At 54.2% G+C, this 21,167-nt stretch overlaps 9 protein-coding genes across 9 annotated transcripts; 6 read left to right on the plus strand and 3 right to left on the minus strand.

The window, feature by feature from the left end:
• Positions 1-399: 399 nt before the first annotated feature.
• Positions 400-1,959, plus strand: RHO25_000388 (uncharacterized protein; the record flags this gene model as incomplete). The annotated part of the gene is made up of 1 exon (XM_023593002.2): positions 400-1,959. One exon carries the CDS (start codon positions 400-402, stop codon positions 1,957-1,959), a length of 1,560 nt encoding a protein of 519 aa, XP_023459147.1.
• Positions 1,960-2,351: 392 nt separating this feature from the next.
• RHO25_000389 (uncharacterized protein) lies at positions 2,352-5,198 on the minus strand (the record flags this gene model as incomplete). Its single annotated transcript, XM_023593003.2, has 1 exon — positions 2,352-5,198. One exon carries the CDS (start codon positions 5,196-5,198, stop codon positions 2,352-2,354), a length of 2,847 nt encoding a protein of 948 aa, XP_023460273.1.
• Positions 5,199-5,746: 548 nt separating this feature from the next.
• On the minus strand, positions 5,747-6,640 carry RHO25_000390 (uncharacterized protein; the record flags this gene model as incomplete). The annotated part of the gene is made up of 3 exons (XM_023593004.2): positions 5,747-5,880; positions 5,931-6,063; positions 6,119-6,640. The coding sequence occupies 3 exons, from the start codon at positions 6,638-6,640 to the stop codon at positions 5,747-5,749; spliced, it is 789 nt and encodes a 262-aa protein (XP_023460272.1).
• A 1,213-nt stretch (positions 6,641-7,853) lies between these two features.
• Positions 7,854-8,828, plus strand: RHO25_000391 (uncharacterized protein; the record flags this gene model as incomplete). Its single annotated transcript, XM_023593005.2, has 2 exons — positions 7,854-8,665; positions 8,723-8,828. 2 exons carry the CDS (start codon positions 7,854-7,856, stop codon positions 8,826-8,828), a joined length of 918 nt encoding a protein of 305 aa, XP_023460271.1.
• A 1,327-nt stretch (positions 8,829-10,155) lies between these two features.
• Positions 10,156-11,757, plus strand: RHO25_000392 (uncharacterized protein; the record flags this gene model as incomplete). The annotated part of the gene is made up of 1 exon (XM_023593006.1): positions 10,156-11,757. The coding sequence occupies one exon, from the start codon at positions 10,156-10,158 to the stop codon at positions 11,755-11,757; it is 1,602 nt and encodes a 533-aa protein (XP_023460270.1).
• Positions 11,758-12,048: 291 nt separating this feature from the next.
• RHO25_000393 (uncharacterized protein) lies at positions 12,049-13,569 on the minus strand (the record flags this gene model as incomplete). The annotated part of the gene is made up of 2 exons (XM_023593007.2): positions 12,049-12,254; positions 12,312-13,569. The coding sequence occupies 2 exons, from the start codon at positions 13,567-13,569 to the stop codon at positions 12,049-12,051; spliced, it is 1,464 nt and encodes a 487-aa protein (XP_023460269.1).
• Positions 13,570-13,959: 390 nt separating this feature from the next.
• RHO25_000394 (uncharacterized protein) lies at positions 13,960-15,253 on the plus strand (the record flags this gene model as incomplete). Its single annotated transcript, XM_023593008.2, has 3 exons — positions 13,960-14,257; positions 14,315-15,000; positions 15,053-15,253. 3 exons carry the CDS (start codon positions 13,960-13,962, stop codon positions 15,251-15,253), a joined length of 1,185 nt encoding a protein of 394 aa, XP_023460268.1.
• A 1,360-nt stretch (positions 15,254-16,613) lies between these two features.
• RHO25_000395 (uncharacterized protein) lies at positions 16,614-18,104 on the plus strand (the record flags this gene model as incomplete). Its single annotated transcript, XM_023593009.2, has 2 exons — positions 16,614-17,831; positions 17,898-18,104. The coding sequence occupies 2 exons, from the start codon at positions 16,614-16,616 to the stop codon at positions 18,102-18,104; spliced, it is 1,425 nt and encodes a 474-aa protein (XP_023460267.1).
• A 738-nt stretch (positions 18,105-18,842) lies between these two features.
• On the plus strand, positions 18,843-20,495 carry RHO25_000396 (uncharacterized protein; the record flags this gene model as incomplete). Its single annotated transcript, XM_023593010.2, has 1 exon — positions 18,843-20,495. The coding sequence occupies one exon, from the start codon at positions 18,843-18,845 to the stop codon at positions 20,493-20,495; it is 1,653 nt and encodes a 550-aa protein (XP_023460266.2).
• Positions 20,496-21,167: the final 672 nt, after the last annotated feature.

A 21,167-nucleotide genomic window follows, 5' to 3' on the forward strand; every position in this document is an offset into this window, starting at 1 on the left:
CTGCAAGCTGTACTCCACCTGTAGGAGCAGCTTGGTTGCGAGGACAAGTGTGCTTGGCCTTCATGTGTGATCTCTTTGCGCATCAGTGGATCGCGCTCGGCGGTAAATCAATTCTCGGCGTCATGTGAGGCCTCATTGCTTCTCTGCGGTTTTCGCTGCGGCGGGAGTGGTGGTGGTGGGGTGAAGAGAGGTTGCAAATAGAGTTCATTGGATGCCGAACGTGCTGCGAGAAGTCTGCTGCCAAGACCAATGATGGCATTGCCAGAGCTCGCCTGCTCCACTTTGCCAACGGCAGCCATTGACAACGAGCTATGGCTTTGCGGCGAGAGGTAGAAGTATGTATACACCACTTCCCTTCCCCGAGAGAAGCTGTTTTGGAGCTCCATCTCACAGATCACCATGTCAGGTCCCATCACGGTCCGCAACCTGACCGCCCAGCCGCTCACCATCAAGCTGGTCGAGCGGTATGACAACCCTGGCTCACGTCGTGCTTCCGTCGATCGACGTGCCTCTGTAGAAAATGCCAGACCAGTCGACAATTTCCGACGCAAGTCCAGTGCTGGCCTGGGAGCTCTGACGAAGAACCTCACGAATTTGATGAGCAATGTTACTGGCGGTGGAGAGAGCCATCCGCCTACAAGAGCCGAATTGCCAGATAAGGCCGAAAGCTTCGCCCATAATGATGTGGACATTCGTCTTGAGCCATTCAGCACCACCAAGACCGATATCAAAGTCGCCGAGCGAGATGCCAACGACATCGTCCGTCTGACGCTCGAAGGCGAAATGGGCGGCAGATGGCGCGTAGAAGTCCCAACAAGAACAACTCTCACCGAAAAGCTCACCCCTCTCACACCCGATCCCAAGCACGACTATCGCGCCCTATACCTCCAACAATCCGCCTTCGTCGCCATAATCGAAGACTACAACCCCAAAGCCTGGATGAAAGAATTCCACGACGACACCTCTCTCGCCGCCCTCTCCATCCCCGGAACCCACAACTCCCCAACCTACTACAAAGCTCTCCCGTCCGTCCGCTGCCAAGCCGTCTCCCCGCGCGAACAACTCGACAACGGCATCCGCTTCTTCGACATCCGCGTCCAACCCCAAAACGTCGATGACAGCAAAAACGACGAACTCAACCTCGTCCACGGCGTCTTCCCCATCTCCCTCACCGGCCCTAAAAAGTTCCGCGACCTCCTCAATACCGTCCGCGAGTTCCTCAAAGAAAATCCCTCGGAAACTGTAATCTTCTCTCTCAAACGTGAAGGTTCTGGTGAAGCAACCGATCAACAACTCTCCCAAATTCTCCGAGACCACTACACCGGATCCGCAAACACTGAAGCCCAAAATAAATGGTACACGAACCCGAAAGTTCCCAAGCTTGGCGAAGTTCGCGGAAAAATCATCATAATGCGACGTTTCGCCCTCTCCGAACGCATAAAATCCGAATGGCAAGGCCGTGGCTGGGGCTTGAACGCCGAAAATTGGGCTTACAATACGCCGGACTGCACGTACGGAGACGTCCGCGTGCAAGATTTCTGTGAAGTCTTGGAGACAGAAAATATCGATAAGAAAATCGGTCTCTGTTGCGAGCATTTCGAACGAGCAGCAGAAGTTGTTTGTCCCGTTCCGGGCGTGACGACAGATTCGACGAATCCTGTTCCAGCGGGACCATTGTATGTGAATTTTCTGAGTGCGAGTAATTTTTGGAAAGTGGGGTGTTGGCCCGATAAGATTGCGGCGAAGTTGAATCCTGCTGTGACGAGTTTCCTGGTGGAGAAGCATGATATTGGGGATAAGGGGGCAGATGGGGCGGGGGAGAAAGTACAAGGTGATGGGGGGGTGGGGATTGTGGTTTGTGATTGGGTGGGGAAGGATGGGGATTGGGATTTGATTAGGGCCATTGTGACGATGAATAGTAAGTTGTTGAAGCAGCAGAGGGGGATTGGGTGGAAGTAGACCTTTCTTTACTGGAGGGACTGAGCAAGAGATGGAGATGAGATATGATGTGACCATGATACCACGCATGACATGAAATGTACAGACGATCGTTTAGAAAGCGTTTGAAGTTTCGATTTACGTACTCAACGGCAGTCTATGAAACCCGGAGCTGCCGTAGTGAGCTACAGCACTACGTGTCACGTCCACCTCGTTGCGCTCGAACTGATCGTGCTGCCGATGCAGAGTATTCTCATTCGACAATACCACATTACATATTCAGCTTCGAAGCAGAGTCTCTCCAGCCGGACGAGATGAGGTATCGTGACATCTGCCTGCTTCGTCTCCTGTAAAGATCTGCATGTTGCACATCACAAAGGCGACGGCGGTTAGGCGAGCTCGCTCTTGACACTTCACCACCCACCACCAGCGGCCGGCTTGATGCCAGTTGCTGGAGTTGGCACCTTGTTCAAGCACAGCAAGTCGGGCGGTATAGACGGTGGCTCGGGGATGTCGATCGCAGTGAGCGGCAAGGGTGGAATGGTAGGCGCGCTGCGAGCGTACGTTGGGCGATTGGGATTACCACGCGGCTGAGCGCGAAGGTCCCGACCTCGAACGGTACCCGCTAATTCTGGCGGAGGTCTCGGTGCCTCTGGACCTGTCTTGATGCCTGCGTTTTGCCCATTCTTCTCAGCTTCGAAGCGAGTCGTGTCAGCCTCTAGGCGTGCCTTGTCAGTTTGCAAGCGGACTTTGTCGTCCTGCAACTTGACCTTCTCAGCTGCTTGAAGAGCCTTTGTAGTATCCAGATGGAACCCCATGGCTTCCAGGCGGAGCTTTGCAGTTTCCTTGTTCATTTCGGCGAATTGCTCTTTCTGCTGAGCTTCGAGCTTCGCGATCTGAGCGCGAACGGCATCCCGGGACGAAATCACATCCTGCAATTGAGCACCAACAGCATCGAGATCATGAGAGCTTTGTTTCGTTTCGACGTTCTCGATACGCTTCTGAAAGGCTTCCGTAGTCTCCAGGTGCTTAACGAACGACTCGCGTTCGGACTGGAACTCTTTGCCATGCTCCACCATACGCTGCCAAAGCTCTGTCAAGGTGTCGCTGTTCTTGGTATCAATGGCCTCCTGAACCGATTCGAACTTGGTGAGTCGCCCATCGACATGCTCCAGCTTGTTAGAGAACTCATGCAGACGAGATGTTATCGGCTCAGGAATTTCGGAGCTCTGCTTCTCCTCCAGATCTTCAATGCGCTTAAGGAGTGCAGACACAATCTCCTTATGCCCATCATCGATTAGCGTCCTCTCGTCACGGAACTCCTTCATTCGCTCATTGACGACGTCTCCGACCTCTTCGCAAATGCGGCCTTGAGTAGCAGCGAGCTCAGATGTTCGCGAGTGCATGTCACGATCAACACCTTGGATATTCTTGAGAAGCACTGAATGAGTTTCCAGGACCTCAAGCTTGAATGTCCCCAGGCGGTCGGCGGTATCGTCGGACATTTGAGAAGCCTGCTTGTTCTCTAGATTCTCAATGCGTTGCTGCAGCTTGGAAACGATAGTCTCCTGATCTTTGTCGGACTTCCGATCGGATCCCAATTGCTGCACTCCCTGATCAACAATGTGGCCAAGCTTATCGTAGAGCGTGTTAAGCTTAGTAGCGGTAGCCTCCGGCATTTGAGGGGTCTGCTTGTTATCCAGCTCTTCAATGCGCTTGAGAAGTGCTGATTCAGTGTCCGCGTGCTTGCTCTCAATCAACTTCAAAGCGGCCTCAACCTTCTGCAATTTCTGGGTAGCATCATCTTCCTTTTCGGCCGGGAGCTCATCAGACAAAGCGCCATAGGCGATGTTCTGCAACTTGTCCACCACGGCAATGGCTTTGGAGCGAACGTCAAATGGGAGGAACTTGACGCAGTCGCCCAAGAAGTCGAGCTCTCGCTTCTCAATACCCTGACCGATTTCCTTTCGTGGCTGGAATCGGGCGACCAGGGCCAAAGGTTTTTCCCATACGAAATCGTGTGACACCTTATTGTACCAGTGTTGGCGTCCGTCACTATTGATGTGCTCGGTCCAAGGATCAGTCTCTGCAGCGGTCTCTTCGCTCTCGAAATCGTAGGTGTTGCCAGCCTTGCACTGCGCGACGCGCCACTTGTAGTACGTATGATAGGTGTTGGTCGGTTCGAGGAAGGAAACAATGTCTGTGCCTTGATTCTTGCTGCGCACCACTTCCTCAAACTTTGGTCCCGAGCGAGCAACATATCTTGCTACCTTCTCGATCTTCTTCCTTAGATCTCCTGTCGCAAAAGTCATGGCGTCACGCCTCACTGGGCCGCTGCCGCTGCTATTGGTCTTGTCATCATTGCGCACCGGTCTGGATCCGGGACGATGCTTGCCCTCAATGGTGGAGGTATCATGGCGAGCGGAGCCTGACCAGCCAAGGCGATTCGAAACTTCGAGCCAGCGCTGATAGTCTTCGCTGGTCCCCTCATCGATGATTCGAGGAACGTTGCGAAATGGGACGAACTTATAGACAGGCTTGTCCGGATCGTAGCTCAAGTTGTGGTGAGCGGAATTGGCCTGATTCTGGACTTCCAAAGGCTCAGCCGGAGCGCTAATGGCATGGAAGTCTTCTTGCTCAGGTGTGGATTCAGGAGTGAACTCGACCTCAGACTGATTGCTGGAGTTCCCAGAGCTCCAGCTAGCATCTTCACCGGTGCAGAAAGCATTCTTGGCTGGAACAGATGGCAGCTTGCGTAGATGTGGTTGACGTGACGATGCCACGTTCTCTCCAGGAGCGAAGTCGGTGAAGGTGTCAGCCTGAGAGTTGCCTATGTTAGACTGCTCCAGAACGAAGGGACCAGGAAAGTCCGGAAGCATTTGAGTCTTGTTGCGAGGCACAGTGTTCGGCTGTGGAGGAGAAAACTTGAGATCTGCAAAGGAATCCGGCTGCCATCCAACTGGTCTGTCGTGCTCGAGGTCACGGCCACCGTGCCAATCGACACGTTCGCGTGCGAAGCCCGGCCATTGTGAGATTGGCTGGATCTGTGTCATGCCGGCGCCGCTTTGGGAGCCGGTTATCTTCTTGACCTCCTTCCCGTGTTCGGCGGGGTGTTTGGCGGCCATCTGTGCATCTCCACGATACAGGCCGGGGGCTGCCTTCTGCTTGCTTGCTGTCTGGACTTGTCCACTCTCTGGCGCCCTCTCCACTGCCTTGAGCGTGTCTGGCGGCAAGCTGTAGCGAGGACAGTCAGGAAACATGCATACGCCAATTTCGCGGAACAATGGACGCAGGTGCGCTGGCGGGCACGGAATATCCTGTCGAGTCTTGTCAGCGACTTTCGTCGGCGCGCTCGAGTTGATATTGAGATGAGCTTACCATTGTGCGGGTGCTGCGCTGTGCGCGCGGGTGCGAGAGGGGTTGTGGTGACGATGTGCGAGTGCGCGGAAGTTGGATGTTGGGTGCGCAGTCGAGTTGATGTTTGTGTGTTGTTGAAAGTGCTTGAGGAAGACCGGCAGAAGAGCTGTGCGACTTTGTTTGCTTGTGGAGCCATGCACTCGTTGCCTTCCGTTCACCCTTCGCCTCGCGTTCACTTTCACGTGCAGGAAGACAAGAACGACAGAAGGCAAATTATGAGAAGCCAAGCAAAACGTCTGAACACTTATCTGTGTGTACCTACTGAACAAGGCAATTTGGCCTTTTTGCGCTTGCCTGGGCACTGCCGCCAATGCGTGGACATGTATCTGTCAATCCAACCCGACATCTGCACCTGAGTACTAGTCTTCAATGCCGCAGTCACGGCCGGCCTTCAGCGAAAAACAGCTTTCGTGGCGTTCTCGAACTCCTCGTCGTACGCGGCAAGGCCTGCAAGACGGCGCACCACGCGATCCCGCAGTACCAGGAAGTCGTCGTAGGTGCCTTCGAATGGACCGGCACGACGCACTGTATCAATTGTCAGTCATGTCCTTTTGGCGTATTGGCGGCGACCTTACCTTGCCCATCTTGCTCGTTTCGGCTAAGAATCTTGAAAAGCTGGTACAGTCTCTCTCGAGTCTCCGCCATATCAATCTCGCGGAAGTGCTTTTCTCTCTTTTCGGACTTGTCTTGGAACTCGCGCAGTTGATCCTGAGACGCTGTTAGAACTAGCAGACGAATACTCTCTGTTCAGTGCAGAACGTACCACTGCTCTCATTGTTCTCTTCTGTTCCCTGTCTGGATCGCTGCTGCTGCTCCCTGAACCTTCTTTGGCTCCTGAAATTGGCCTGGCCTCAAGCGACAGCACGCGGCGCTGCAAGTCTTGCGCAGTGCAAGAGGCAGCGAAGCGAACTTCTGCTTGCTCGGTCTCCACTTCTTGGGCCTTGAGGCGTTGTTCGAGATCGGTCAGGCGGTGGTCATGTCGTACGAGGACTTCGGCCATCACCTTGAAAGGGGGCGCGTCTGGTGTCGCTGGCGCCACTGGCTCGTGGTCGGAGTGCGGCTCGACAGAATCAGGTCTCGCAACGACAGCGTAAGAGTCGTGCGACGAGTCTCGGCCGGATCGCTGAATGGAAGACGCATCAGTGAGGTCCTTGATAGTAGTTTCCTGCCTCTCGCAACGGAGGTGCAAGGCATCATTCTCGGCTATGAGCTCATCGTTATGCGCTCTGAGTTTCTTGATGGTTTGAAGCAGGCGCTCCTCTGTCGGTGAGAGGCCGCCCTCCATGACTCTGATGTTGTTGTGGTGAGCTGCTGTTGCGTGCGAACTCAGTCGACTTAGGCAGAAGCTTGGCTCATGCAGCCCGCAGCAATCCGCTCCAAACGCTGCTGCACGTCTCAATAACGAGACCAACGAAGGCGACGCATTGGCGAGGACCTTCTACACATTCTCGAGGGTGGTGCCGTTTCGCGAAGGATCGAAAGTGTAAGATCCAGCATTCTACATTACATGAAAACTGATCTGGCGGTCGCCCTCGGGGTGAGGCTATCGTGGCACCTTCTCATAGTCTCTGCAAGCGATTGCGGCCTTCACTGGAAAGTACGTTTGCGTGTCAGCGAGCATCACAATCCCGCCTGCCTTGACCAGCATCGCCGAAATGAATTACGAACTGAGTGGTGTCTTTGAGGTATTCCACGGCCCTGGATCTCGCAAAACCCTCTCTGCCTGCCTGCTCATTCGTAGAGCTATTGCGTTCGATGAGCCGGTTCCCATGCGCAAGTCTGGCTCTCGTGGAGAGTGGAACCATGTATGAGACTCAACTGTTCCAGCTCAGCTCTCGGCTTGCAGCCAAGCCAGAGCACACACGTGTCGCTCTTGCGTATTGCGCACATGCAGAGTAGCTCGCTGTCTCCTGAAAGCCACTTGTACTGTGCGCAGGCTATCGCTCTAGATGATTCGAAGTCCATTTTAATGCTTTCATCGCTAGCACAGACCAGTGTTTCGTGTTTCGTGCTATGGCAGCTCGGGACTGTTGTGCAACTCATCGCCGTGGTGTCAGCTTACTCAGTCGCAGCAGTGGTACTGCAGATGCCATCACGCCATGCTGTGATCTCCAGACAGTCTAGACCCAGAACTGAAGTCATACAGTGAAAGATGGAGGTGAGAAGACGGAGCAGAGTCATGAGGTAAATCGCTATTTCGCATTGCCAGGATGTGGCTTCCAGAACGTGGCTGATGAGTGGGCCACATGAAAGGGGTTGAAGCGCGTTCCACACACCGCGCGGCACACCTCATACCTACAACGTCCACTCACTTCTTCGTCCTGTCGACCACACTCCCTTGATCTTTCGCATAGCACAGTTTGTGCAAATCCATTCTTTTGAGAAGAAGCACACACCCTCCGCAAACGAACGGACAACAGAAGCGACAGCGAGCGTCCGAAGCGCAAAACCACACATTCCCTTAATTAACGAAACACTACATCACTACCAACACCACCATGAGGACCACCCTCGCCGCACTCGCGCTGGCCGCAGTGCCTGCCGTTCTCGCCGTCGAAAAAGGCATGCACGGCTTCGCCCTCGGCACCAAGAACCCCGACGGCACCTGCAAATTCCAAACCGACTACGAACAAGACTTCGACGCAATCAAAGCCGCTTCCGGCTCGACTCTCGTGCGCGGCTACTCCGCCTCGGACTGCAACTGCGCACAAGAAATTCTGCCAGCTGCCAAAGCTAAGGGCTTCAAAGTCGTTTTGGGCGTTTGGCCTGATGTGGAGGAGAGCTTCAATAAGGATAAGGGAGCTTTGGTGGACCATGCAACGAAGTTCAAGGAGCAGGTCTATGCTGTAACTGTTGGGTCTGAGACTCTTTACAGGGGTAATTTTACTGGAGAGGAGCTGTTGGAGAAGATTTTGGATGTCAAGGAGGCATTGGGTGGAGATGTGAAGGTTGGAACAGCGGACTCGTGGAATAAGTGGGCAGATGGAACTGGTGATGCTGTGATCAATGGAGGTGTTGATCTGATCATGGCAAACGGTTTCTCGTACTGGCAAGGTGCTGCTGCTGGCGACAAGGCCAAGGAGGTGTATCTGGATGACATCCAGCAGGCCCTAGGACATATCCAGGAAGTGTCCGGTTCGCTCGATGCTATTGAGTTCTGGAATGGCGAGACTGGCTGGCCGACAGATGGTGGAAGTGACTACGAGGCTGCCGAGGCCGGTACCAAGAATGCAGAGGCTTTCTACCAGCATGCTTTCTGCGGTGCTCTGGACTGGGGCATCAACGCTTTCTTCTTCGAGGCCTTCGACGAGTAAGTTCTCGCTGCATGCAACGCACCCGTAGGCGTACGATACTGACAGTTTGATAGACCATGGAAGCCAGAGTCCATCGGTGACAACGGCGTTGCCAAGGACGAGACCAAATGGGGCGCAATGACTGCCGACCGCAAGACCAAGTTCAACCTCCAGTGCTAAGCTCGCACGCCCGAGACACCTGACGACACAATATGGCTGCTCATCTCATCTGCATTGGGTTGCGAGGGATCTCTCAGAACCGCCTACGTAGCGTGACTCGGACTGCTGGGGAGCGTGAGAGAGCGTTAAGCACGTAATTTACGAGAATACATAGTGCCAGCACTCCAATACCGAGCGGCATTGCGCCTCTCTCACCCTCGCCTTCGGCTCGAGCTCCTTTGTTGCCTCTACGAAATAATACCATCTTTTTTGAGGGCCTATGCCTTACGCGCTTGAGTATCAGATATCGTCGCTGTTGCTCGCCTCGCTTGTATGGGAATCTAGTTGCATTGTCGCGTTATGTTGTGTATTATCACGCTCGCTGGCGATCCAAGTCATGCTCAGTAGGCGGCTCGGCGGATGTCATGCACGCCGCCCACGCTCGAATCCTTGCCGTTGATCTGCCGCGCATAAGCGTGGCATGAAAGCCCGTGCGTCTGCACGTCTTCTCGTCACATCTCCTGGCTTCACTTGTTAGACCTTGGTTGACATCGTGCACTTCACTTCGTCTTCTCATGCCCGTTTGGGACAACCCGACTCGCGCATTGGCGATGGTGTATAACAACATGTTGAAACCGTCGATGCCATCACGGTCATGACGAACTTGCCGAACAATCCGCCAATATGGCCAGGTGCGACTGGCTCGCCCAGCACGGGCTTCTCTGCTCGAAGCTATCGTAGCGCTGGTCTACACCCGAGATGCTCCCCCGATACCAACAGGTCGGTGCACGACGACTTAAGGGGACGTGTATAAGAATCGCTGCCCAATGGTCCAGGCAACACGATGCATTGGCATGAGGCAAATGAAGACTTTTCTGGGAGCAAAGCGTAGCTTTTCGGCGCAGAGCTGTTTGCTGTGCGGGAGCACATTGCTGCAATCGTCTTGTGTCGTGAGACAGGCGCGGAGATGTGAGAAAGAAGCGCGGCGAAGTGTTTGCAGAGACGTGGTCGCCGGCGAGCGCAGACGTCGTTGGAGGAAGCCTTCACCAGCACCTTCACATTCGCCTTTACCCGTCTGTGCAACATGATCCCTGTCACTTGACCATTGCTGCAGTTCTGTCTAGTTTGCAGGCGCACCTACCAGCAGTTGACAATCACAGCAACTCTTATTGTCCGTCTTGGCCTTGCGCACCAAATCCGTTCCACTGTCTTCATCTCGTGCTCCGCACCGCGCGCAACATCGCATCTATGCACTTGCACAACTACCGCCGTATCCCACAACAGTATTGGCTCGATTCCACTGACCAAGCAGGCGCGCCTGCCCACTTCACTTTGATTCAGCGTCAGGATGCCGCGAGACCGCGAACGGCTATTCAACGAAGCAAGAAAAACCAGGTGCTCAGGCTCCAGCGACAGTCGACGATCATCAACGACCGTTGACGAGAATGGCTGCATCATCACCAGAGGTTTCGTGATCCCCAGCCGCTCGTCTTCACAATCCTCACTTGCAAGAAGCACCACTTCCTCCTTCGAAATCCCAAGCACTCCGCTCTCACCAATGGAGCCTCCGACACCAGGCTTCGCGCGGCCGAAGCCGATTGAAAGCGCTCTGCGCACAAGCACATCAGCCATCTCGCTGTCGCGCGCAGTTCATGGCGTAACGCTCTCCAGTCGCCCGGAGCCAGAACGCCGACAGACATGGCAATCTATGGGCAGCTCAAGCGCATCAAACAGTCGCTGGAATGACGATGACCTCCTAGCCACGACGTGCAGTTCTCAGTCTGGGCAGAACTTCCAAGTCCCTCAAGGCCCGCAAGTCGTTGCTCCAGCGCGCACAAAGACGAAACGCTCTCGTCCGCCTCCACCGAAGACAACGACTAACTTCCGTCGCGTCAGAAGCGAGCAGAGCAATTTGCAACAGCTTGTAGCGCGAGAAAGCGGGAAGGAGAGATCAAAGTCGACTCACGTGGCCTTGGATCGCTACGACAAAAAGGCTCACAATGAGCCTGCAGTCAAAATCGTCGCCCCCGAGCAAGCTGATGATGCTATTGCATCCGACAGCGAGGACGACAATATCGCATCTGACGGTTTGTTGCGGAGCATGACCATTCGACGTAACCGTCTCGGTTACGCAACACGTCGTGCGATGACTGACGAGAAAAATGCTGCTCTTATGCAGCAGGTACAACTTGCACCAACGCCAGCGAATCTCTACTCCGCAATCGACACGCCCATTGCGGACGCTTCGGATGCTGGAGCAGACCTGGTCAAGGTCTCACAAAAGCTGGAGCTCGTTTCTGCAAGCCTCGCCGACAATGCCATCGCATCTGACAGCGAGGATGACGACTATACCTGCAAAGGCGATCCGAAAATGACAGCTGCACTCAGACAAGCAGCCTTGCACCGTGAGCGCAACGTTGCCATACATGTCTCTCACGATGGCTTGCACGACGAGCCTGCACTGGAGCTTCAGAAGCGCTCAATGTCTGACGCAGCAGTCGCCGTCCGTCTTGCCGAGCCTAGCAGTAACTCCCCTCACAAGCGCAACTTCTCGACAGGCAGTGCTACTGTCAGACTGTTACCACCCAATGCGTCTGTCTCCAAGTCCAGCGATGTCGACGACCTCGAGACTCCAATCGAAGTTAAGACCTACGATACCAGCTCAGCTCTTGCTATGAGATCTCTGCGACCATCGAGGACAAGGCCGAAACCTGCCAAGGGAGTACTGAAAAAGAGTGGATCACCTCCATCAACAGGCGCTTCTACAACCGAATGCTCGCCTACGAAAAAAGTCCAGACACGCAACAGAAGTGGAAGCGGTGAAGTTGTAGGGGGCATGGTGCGCCCGAAGTCTCCGCCGAGAATGACTGCCGACGGTGTCTTCAGACCAGGACAGGTCACGGCGGCTGAAATGAGGAGGCTGACTGAAGCTGCTGATATCTTTCAGTGATGCAGAAGCATATGCGGCATCAAGGAGAAAAGTCAGGAAAGAGCGAAATATCGAGAGAAGCTCAAACTCCTGCAATAATGCGTAATGAGGAAAAGGGGAACGAGGTTCACATTTCGGCGTTCTTGTTATCGGCATCGTTGAGATACCCCATTCGAAGCTCAGATGAAGCTTTTGTTTTCTATGTACACTTCCCACAGTATGCACAGTCTCTGGCCCAGAAGCCGGCGTGCTCAATTCTAGCATGTTAAATAGCGGGCAGGAGACAGATCGGGCCACACAGCACATCGCAGCCTAAGCTGGCGAGAGAGCCTCCTTGTGATATTTTGCTGGAACGAAAGGCATTTTCGATACGACAGCTTTTCTTGCTTTTCCTCGGACTTTGACTTGGACTTCTGTTCCGGCTTTGTGTTGACCGTCTTTGATGTAGCCCATTGCGATGTTCTTCTTGAGAGTTGGTGAGGGGCAGCCTGAGGTTATGCGGCCGATGACTTGTCCGTCTGTGATGCAGGGGTCAGTCTATAACAATTTTTTGAGCAAGTCAGGAGGAAACTTACCTTTATCCATAACCTCAGCTCCTTCGCGCGCAGGAGCACCTTCAACAACGAACCCAACTCTTCGCCGTGTAACACCCACACCACCTTCCTTCTTCGGTGTAATCTGTGGCACAATCGTCTCCGCACCATTGAAATTCGCTCGCTCGCCAGATCGTCGAGATTTCGGTATAACCCAGCTAAGGGCGGCTTCCACCGGCGTAGTCGTGTCGTCCAAGTCATGCCCGTACAAACACATTCCAGCCTCCAATCGCAGCGAATCCCGAGCGCCCAGACCTGCAAAGCGGAGACGATCGGGTGTGCCGGTTTCGAGGAGGAATTTTGTCACTTCGACGGTTTGGGAGGGGTGGATGGATAGCTCGAAGCCGTCTTCGCCTGTGTAGCCTCCTCGGGATGCGACGATGGGGAGAGACTCGCCTGAAGGGAGGTTTAGGGTTATGTATTTTAGGTTGCCGAAGTACCATTTCGAGAGGTCGACTTTGCAGTTTGGTGCGAGAGCGGATTGGAGGATCTCGCCGGAGAGGGGCCCTTGCAGGGCGATCAGGCCGTAGGGTTGTTTGTCGGCTTCTAGGTGGCGGAGGGAGACGACTGGGTTTACGGTGTTGTCCCAGTTGGAAATGGCAGAGGACAGGTAATTGTAGTCTTTCTCTCGACAGCCGGCGTTTGTGACCATGTAGAAGAGATGCTTTGGGCCGGCTTCAAGGCGTGTGATGATGCAGTCGTCGCCGATGCCGCCCGTTTGGGGAAGAAGCAGGGTGGAGAGCGTGGACTGGCCTACTGGGAGCTCTTTGAGGCCTGATGGAGTCAGGCTCTCGAGGAAGGCTTCGGCTCCTGGTCCCTCGACATGGTATTGTACCATGTGGCCCACGTCGAAAAGGGACGCTTTCTCGCGGGTCCAGGCATGGGATTCGCCTACTGAGAGATCGGAGTACTGCACTGGCATGCTGTAGCCGCCGAAGGGGACCATTTTGGCGTCATGTTCCAGGTGGAGATCGTACAATGCTGTTCGTCCTGGGCTTGATTCTGTGTACATTTGCGGTGCCGGTGAAGCACTCGAACTTTCAGCTCGTTTCTGCTGCACGAAGGAGCTGGTGAAGAAAGTCTTGGCTTTTACTTCGCCATGTTGTGGGCGAGTCGACTTTGTGGTGATGCTTCTGGACGATACTGCTGTGGCCACTGCAGCTCGTCCGGTGGTGCGTGAAGCACTTAAGGCATTTCGTAGTGGCAGGACCGCCCTTGAAGCTGTCCGGCTTGCAGCCATTGTATTCGGTCCGTCGCCCTCTTTGGATTACAGGTTGGACATGCGCGATATGTTATTGACCTGGCCGAACCTTCGGAAGGAGTTGCGATGTGTGAGGTCAAAGGCAGGCGTAGTCACAGTAGAACGCTGTTATATGACAGATCTCTGTTTTGCCCATTGGATGGGTGCCAGATACCGATAGAGTCAACGGATGCGGGCACCGAACTAGTCTCGCGGCTCAGGCCGCCTGAACGCTTGGCGTTTGAACGCCGACCTTGTGTTGTCAACGTCACGAGGGCCTCGAGCTTGAGACTATTCCAGAGCTCTCTGCGAGAGCTTCACACTCGACGCGAGTGAGCATAGGATCGACTTCGCTGGACCGACCGTTCCTCCCTACCGCAATCCTCCGACATGCCTCCTCAGATCTTCTTTCTAGTCTCATTGCCGACCTCAATCTCGCCTGCCAACTCCCGCGACGAAGCTCTCACCACATTACGCTCCGCCGTGAACCCAGATAATGGCACGACATACCCCTTTGCCATTCCCGAGTTCAAGATCGGGACTCTAGACGCGCTGGTGCAGCAGGCAGATGAGCTAGCAAAGCTGGAGCAAGGTTGCAAAGGCGTCGTCGACAAGGTCGGAGACTCGCTGCGATCATTACTCGAAGGCGATGAGGAGAAGCTGCAGGAACAAAAGGTGGTGAATGACAGTATGTGAAACAGCTCAGCTGAGCTTCAATGGTATATCATGCTGAACTAGATTGCAGAGCCGGTTGAGAACTACCTCCAATCGTTCCAGTGGAATAAAGTCAAATATCGGGCGGACAAGCCCATTGCTGAACTGATTGACAGCCTGCAAAAAGAGATTGCTGCAGTGGATAACGATGTGAAGGCAAAATTCAGCCAGTACAACCAGACCAAGACAAATTTGGCCACCTTACAGCGCTCTCAGACCGGCAACCTCTCCCAAAAGTCCCTCAACGCAGTAGTGAACCCAGACACTCTGATTCAACCGGACCAGTCCGAATATCTCCAGCAACACTTGATCGCCGTGCCTTCGCAGCTTGTCAAGGACTTCCTGAAAACATACGAGTCGATAGCACCCATGGTCGTGCCTCGATCAGCGCAGCTACTGGCCAAAGACGACGAATTCCAGCTATTCGTGGTGACGACTTTCAAGAAACATGCATCAGAGTTCGTGCACAAGTGCAGAGAGCACAGGTGGACGCCGCGCGAGTTGAAATTCACCGACGGAGGCAGAGACGCGGAAGAGGCAGAATTGAGGAAGCTAGAGAAGGAAGAGAGGAAGACTTGGGGCGAGGCTTTACGGCTAGGACGCACAGGATACAGTGATGCAGTCATGGGCTGGATCCATGTGCTCACGTTGCGAGTTTTCGTGGAGACGGTGTTGAGATACGGTCTTCCGCTGGCATACGTCTGCGGCTTGGTCAAGGTAAGTCTGACTCTCGTGCCCCTGGCCATCAACATACTTACCCTACACACAGACAACACCCAAACTCTCCAAAAAGGCCAAGACTGGGCTCGATAATCGGTTCTCTGATCTCGGTGGCAATGCTCTCAGCCGAGACAAGAAAGGGCGGCCGCAGCAGGACGACAGCGCGATGCAACAAGAGATGGCGGGTGCCGGCCTAGGCGGCGACCAAGGCTATGAGCCTTATGTCTTTTACGAATTCGAAATCATATAGCGAATTGTGAATGGCGAAGAAAGATAGACGAAGCGAACTCTGGCTCCATGCCTAGCAGCTCGGAGTCATGTGGCCATCGTGGACCCACGCTCCGTACTCGACACTCCCATGCAGTGCGAATGTTGGCTGGCTCAGATGAGCAGGGCATCAAAGGTATCACTGGTCGAGGCGTGATAGCGAACGCGAAGCACTGCAAGATGCTCGCGCGAGCATCATGTCCGCCGATGCGCCACACATTCGAGATGGCCGCCACACTGAGACCGCTTGACACCGTCTACCGTACCTACTCGATGGAGTCGTGAATTGATTCAGCCGCACGAGTGGAGCTCTAGCGCAATCTCTTCTTTTCCCGCTCCCTTGTCACGACAGGAAACTGCAGCGATCTCGTGCTGGCTTCGCAGTGAGACACGCAGACGCCATGCTTGCCACTCAAAAGTCAATTGTCAGCGCTCAAGACAAAGCAGCAGACGTCTATTTGTGCGAGGGCGAAGTAGTGAGAGCAGCAAGCGAGGGTCGTCAGGCCACCTGAAATTGTGGGGCCCTGACCAGCTAAGCTTGAAATAGCACAAGTCGCAATCCTTCGGTACACCTCATGCAGCAGTAGTTCGGCAGCGAACAACAGCCACCACTTTCTGGGCGATCTGGCCGATGTCGTCGCTGTTGGTTTTTGGAGCATCGACGGCCAGTTCCATGCGCCGCGACTGTCTCACGATGGAGAGCGCTTGCTTGCGAGCTGCGGTTTGCTGCGGCGGGCGCTTGCACGAAAGACGAACAACTACGCCGCAATGTCTCACCTGGACTAGCATTGTGCGCGCCTGCAGCTACGAGGACTCATAAGAAGGCGCAAGTCGGACATGAGAGGGTTCGGCCAAACTTACTGCCACCGCTGGCCGAAAGGATCGATCAGCCCGGTCTACCTCCTCTTCTGCCCACATACCATCCCGCCCGTTTCGCCCCCACTATCAGCTGAAAGGTCAAACCAATTTGCGCAACGATTCCTTCAGGCGGACGAGCACCCAGCCTAGGAACCGACCTGCAGCTGAGGAGTTGGTGCAACAATCTGCCGAGATCCAGCTGATTAAGTGTCTACTCCCTCTCACATTGTCTCTTTTCGCATTCCTTCCACACCCATTTCCTTTGCACTTCGAGCTTTGAGCCGAGAACAATCGCATTTGAACAGAAGAAACAAGCAAGAGCACTGTCGGGTCATCAATCTAGCCGCCTATTCACCCTTCACCGGTCTACACCTTGTGTCTGACGCATAGCTTCGTCCCACCATTTGGCCTGCTTTTTTTCTGTTGCCACATTTCGTCCTACCTGTACGATCGCTTCTTGCGCGTGAGCAAGATCAACAGCCTCGATGGCTTATTACGGCGACAACGGCGGCTACGATATCTACGGGCGTCCGCTGAGACGGCCCTCACCACATCATATGCGAAGCGACAACGCAGGCTTCCTGGACCCAGGATATGGCGGGGGTTTACACCGAAGCAGATCTACAGGAGCGAGACCGATGCCTCAAATCAATGTTTACAACAAGATGTACCAAGACAATGAGAGCCGAACACCGTCGCCTATGCCATACCCAGTTATGCCTCCAGTCATGCCGCAGTACGTGCCATACCCAGTCGCGGAGAGCTCACGTCGCGCTTCGCCGCGTGGCTCTCCTGCAGGTCGAGGTCGCAGCACGAGCCGAGGACTGGCAGAGGGTATAGATGGGCTACTCTCGGCTGAATTGGCAGACATGGCAATCGAGCATCGTTACGGCCGATCGCGGTCGCGAGGTCGTTCTGATGCGCCATCGTACACAGCTGGACTAGCAGAGTACCAGCTAGCCGAGCAAGCCAAAGAATTGCGACGCCTTTCTCAAGAGAGACAGTGGAGGCTGGAAGAAGAGAAGCTCAGGAATCAGATCAAGCTTGAGGCATTGGCCGCCGAATCAAAACGAGAACGCGAGGAGCGCGAAGCCGAGGATCGCAAGAAGCGCATCGAGGAAGACTGGGAGCGCCGGTTACGCTTAGAACGCGAAAAGAAAGACGCCGCTGAGAAGGCCGCAGTCGAAGAGTACGAACGCAAGCAACGCGAGGCCAAGAAAAGAGCCGAGGACGCAGAACGCGCAGTCAAGGAAAAGATTGAGCGCGAAGCACGAGAAAAGAAGCAGAAAGACAAGGAACTGTACGAAGAGTTCAAACGGCGCGAGAAAGAGGAGGAAGAGAAACAGAAGCGCGAATGGGAAGAGTTTGAACGGAAACGCAAAGAGAAGGAGGAGAAAGAGAAGAAGAAGAAGGCCGACGAGGAGAAGGCGTTCCAAGAGCAAATGCGCGAACGTCTGAGAGCATTGGGCTACACGGAGCAGACGATTGATATTATGGTCGACAAAGAGAAGACCAAGAACTTCCAGCAGGAAGTGAACGCTCGCCCGCGGAGCCAAGACCGACGAACAACGACAACGACCACACAGCAGACTCTGGTCGCATGGAATCCACCGGCACGCGCTCCGGTGTACCCCAAAGTGCACAAGGACTACATCGAGCTCAAGACGTTGGAATACTACCAGTTGCCATGGCACTACGATCGCGTAAGTCATTATCCCTGCCGCACTACTGTAACCTATTCACTGACGCCTGCCACCTTTTGTGAACAGGATGACCCAGATTTTATCATCATTCAGCGCGACATGGACAAGAGACATACTGACGTTTTGTTTGAGCATACGGCAAGAATACGCAAAGGCGCCTTGCTTCTCGAGGCACCAAAGAAGGAGCAGAAATTCGCAATGTACAGAAAGCGGTCACGCAGCAGGCACGGGCATGGCGCTGTTATTGAGAAAGGCGTCCTCAGGCTAGCTTGAGTGGATCCCCGATCCAGCGGGAGTATTTGACATCATGAGCATCCTTCGGCGACTACGTTGTGAAGTGGTATGCTTGAGGGTCGCGTTCCATTGCCGTATCGTTGCAGCGTAGCGTCGACCACAGCACTTGTGGTAGAATTGCAGATAGGTGTACAGTCAACTCAACTTCGAAACAAAGTCGTACTGCTCAAAGAACCTCAGAGAAAGGTTTCCAACAAGTCTACAGGGATGATTGCCGGCATCTGATTCGCTACCCAATCGCGCTATTCCACGTCTGAGCCTTAGCATCAACTCACCTCTTCCTCACCCAAGACATTCTGTCACAGCCTCGCGGTGCTTTTTCCGTCATGCCACATCGCACTTTTCGACGGCCATGTCAGCACGAATGCCGCAGAAACGGGGCAGAGCCTGTGAGGCTTGCTCAAAGATCAAAATTCGGTGCGTGATCAGAACTCCCCGATCAATAGTGGTGCCTGCCACGCGCTGATGTGATCTGCATCAAGGTGTTCACTGGGCCAGGCATCAGAAGATGCAGCACCGCCATGTGAAAGATGCGTGCGGTTAAACAAGGAATGCGTTTTGAGCGCTCCAAAGCGTCAGAAAGACCGCGTCGCCGAACTTGAAGCACAAGTGGCACAGTTGACACGACTGCTTGAGAGTCAGCATATCCAAGTACCTTCCGTTTCTCCGGCTACGGCCTCACAAAGCAATCAAGATGAGTCACCTACACCCGCGCAGATGGCAAGCGCGTCTGGAACAGCGACGAAGAAGCGACGACTAGACTCCGATGGAGAAACGCCGCAATCGAGCGTATCTTCACCAGGTACCCAGAATCCAGACATCTCTGACATCCAACGACTTGATCGGGTACTCTCCTATGAGCTGCAACAGCGAACGCTGACTCGCTATGTCACCGAGATAGCACCACTCTTCCCAGCAGTGCCAGCGCCAGCGGATTGCTCGTTGCCCGAAATGAGAGCGAATCGACCCACGTTACTTATGGCTTTCTTATATGCTGCCAGTTGCGGCTTTCTTTCGCTTGATACTCAAGAAGATGTAGCTCAAATTCTCCTCAATACCCTCTCTGCAAGAGCAATCACGCACGGAGAGGAGACGCTTGAATTGATACAAGCTATTCAGATTGCCTGCTTGTGGTATCGCTCACCGAAACACCATCGTCGCGCAGCCGTATATCAGCTCATTGATATCGCTTCTGCCATGGCCAATGGTCTCAGCGCAGGCGGTCCACTCGCTCCTCCGGCCAAAGGACTGACTTTGGACGATTGCGCGGATACGGGATCGTACGAGTCGGTAGAGGGCTGGCGCGCCTGGCTTGGCTGCCATGTACTGTCTGTGTCTATGGCCATATTCATGAGGAAACCGATGACTGCAACTTGGACTGAACAGCACGAGCAAGCACGACTGATGTTGCAGTACTCGCCCTTGAACGCAGACTCTGATAGGTGGCTTGCCCAATATATCAGAGCCGAGCGACTATGCGAAGAGGTCTCTGAACAGGTGGACCTGACTAACACATCTTTCTATCGCGACGTAGCTGATCCTGCGACGAGGAATCGAGTGCAGACATGTCGAAACAAGATTCTGAATTGGAAAATGGGTGTTCCGCAAAGCTTACGCTCTCCGTTGATCATGTTCTGGGAACATGTGGCAACAGCGTATATGCATGAACCAGTTCTGCACACAGCAACCAATAAGGACAGCTTTACGGCACCTTATCTGGCAGAAAGGCTGTCACTGACAGACTTTCCGACTCCGGTCGTCACTCAAGATCACATCACAGCTGTGTACGAGCTCACTGCAGCTGTACAAGCCGTTCTGGACATCTTCATCAATTACGACACGAAATCGCTTGTTGCCTCTCCGAGCTTGGTGTATGCTGCCAGAGCTGCGTATGCTCTCTATGTTCTGGCAAAGCTGTACATCGCTGTTACTGCGCCAGGAAATACACTTGGCACAATTCTGGACGCCAGTATTCTCGCCCTGCCGGAGTACGCTGACAGGCTGGCGACATGTGGCTCACGGATCAGAGCGCTCGACGAGCGTTGCGGCCCAGCTCGAATTATGCATTGCGCACCGGCGATCAAGGACTGGTATATGAACTATACCCAATTCCTCTCCTCGAACGCTGCACTCGCCCAGTCGATCCAGGTCTCCAATGACAATGTGGCGGAGGCTCAGATGACTTTGCCGCCGCTGCAAGAGAACACCAACGCATTCAGCACCATTCCACCGGATTGGGAGAGTCTGCTCATGTTCGGCGATAGCTCCACTGACTATGGGTTCGATCAGCTGTTCGCTGAGCCTATTCCTCTGCAGCTTGAGCAGCCCATGTTTGCCAATACGATGCCTGCGGCGTTTGCGACGAAGTGATCCAACACGCGGCAAAATGTCAACGAAGCAGCGCATGAAGCTCCAGAATGGGGATCACATACCGACGATACGATCTTCTTGGGCGAGGAGGAGGACGTTCATCATCAGCGTACTGCATTGTCGAGGTCGGTGATCCACGAGCAAATCGACGGCTCGCCTCGCATGCCATCAATCCGAAAATTTGCGGTGATTGGGCACACTCGTCTTTGCCCAGCTCTGCCATAAGTCGCCCTCGGAAGACTTCGTGGCAACTATCGATGCGTCAGCTGCAGATAGGCCAATTCTTTCAATTGCCGTGTTAGCAGAGGCATGGACAAGCCCGCACCCTTAGATGTCTGCATCCTGCAAAATGGCGAATGTCCGATCAGGGCTCGACAAAAACTGTCAACGGAGTCTGAGCTGTGCCCATACTGAGGAGCGATGGAAGACCGCACGTCTGCGAAGTCGTCTGTGGACGAAGAAGTCTGCATTCTGCGCATGTAACCTCGTACATGTGCACTGTCGGAAATAGCTGGAGCAAGTGGGCTAAGGTTACCCGAAGTGGAACATTAGCCAAGCTCCATCGGCGCGATTGCTCGATCTTATCGAGTCATGGAAACCAGGATGACAGTCCCGCGCCCAGCGCCGCCCACGTGCAACTATCAGACTATCTATCTCAGTGCTATCTATTGA

The sequence above is a fragment of the Cercospora beticola genome, chromosome 1 (genome assembly GCF_033473495.1).
Source record: "Cercospora beticola chromosome 1, complete sequence".
NCBI classification, from domain to species: domain Eukaryota; kingdom Fungi; phylum Ascomycota; class Dothideomycetes; order Mycosphaerellales; family Mycosphaerellaceae; genus Cercospora; species Cercospora beticola.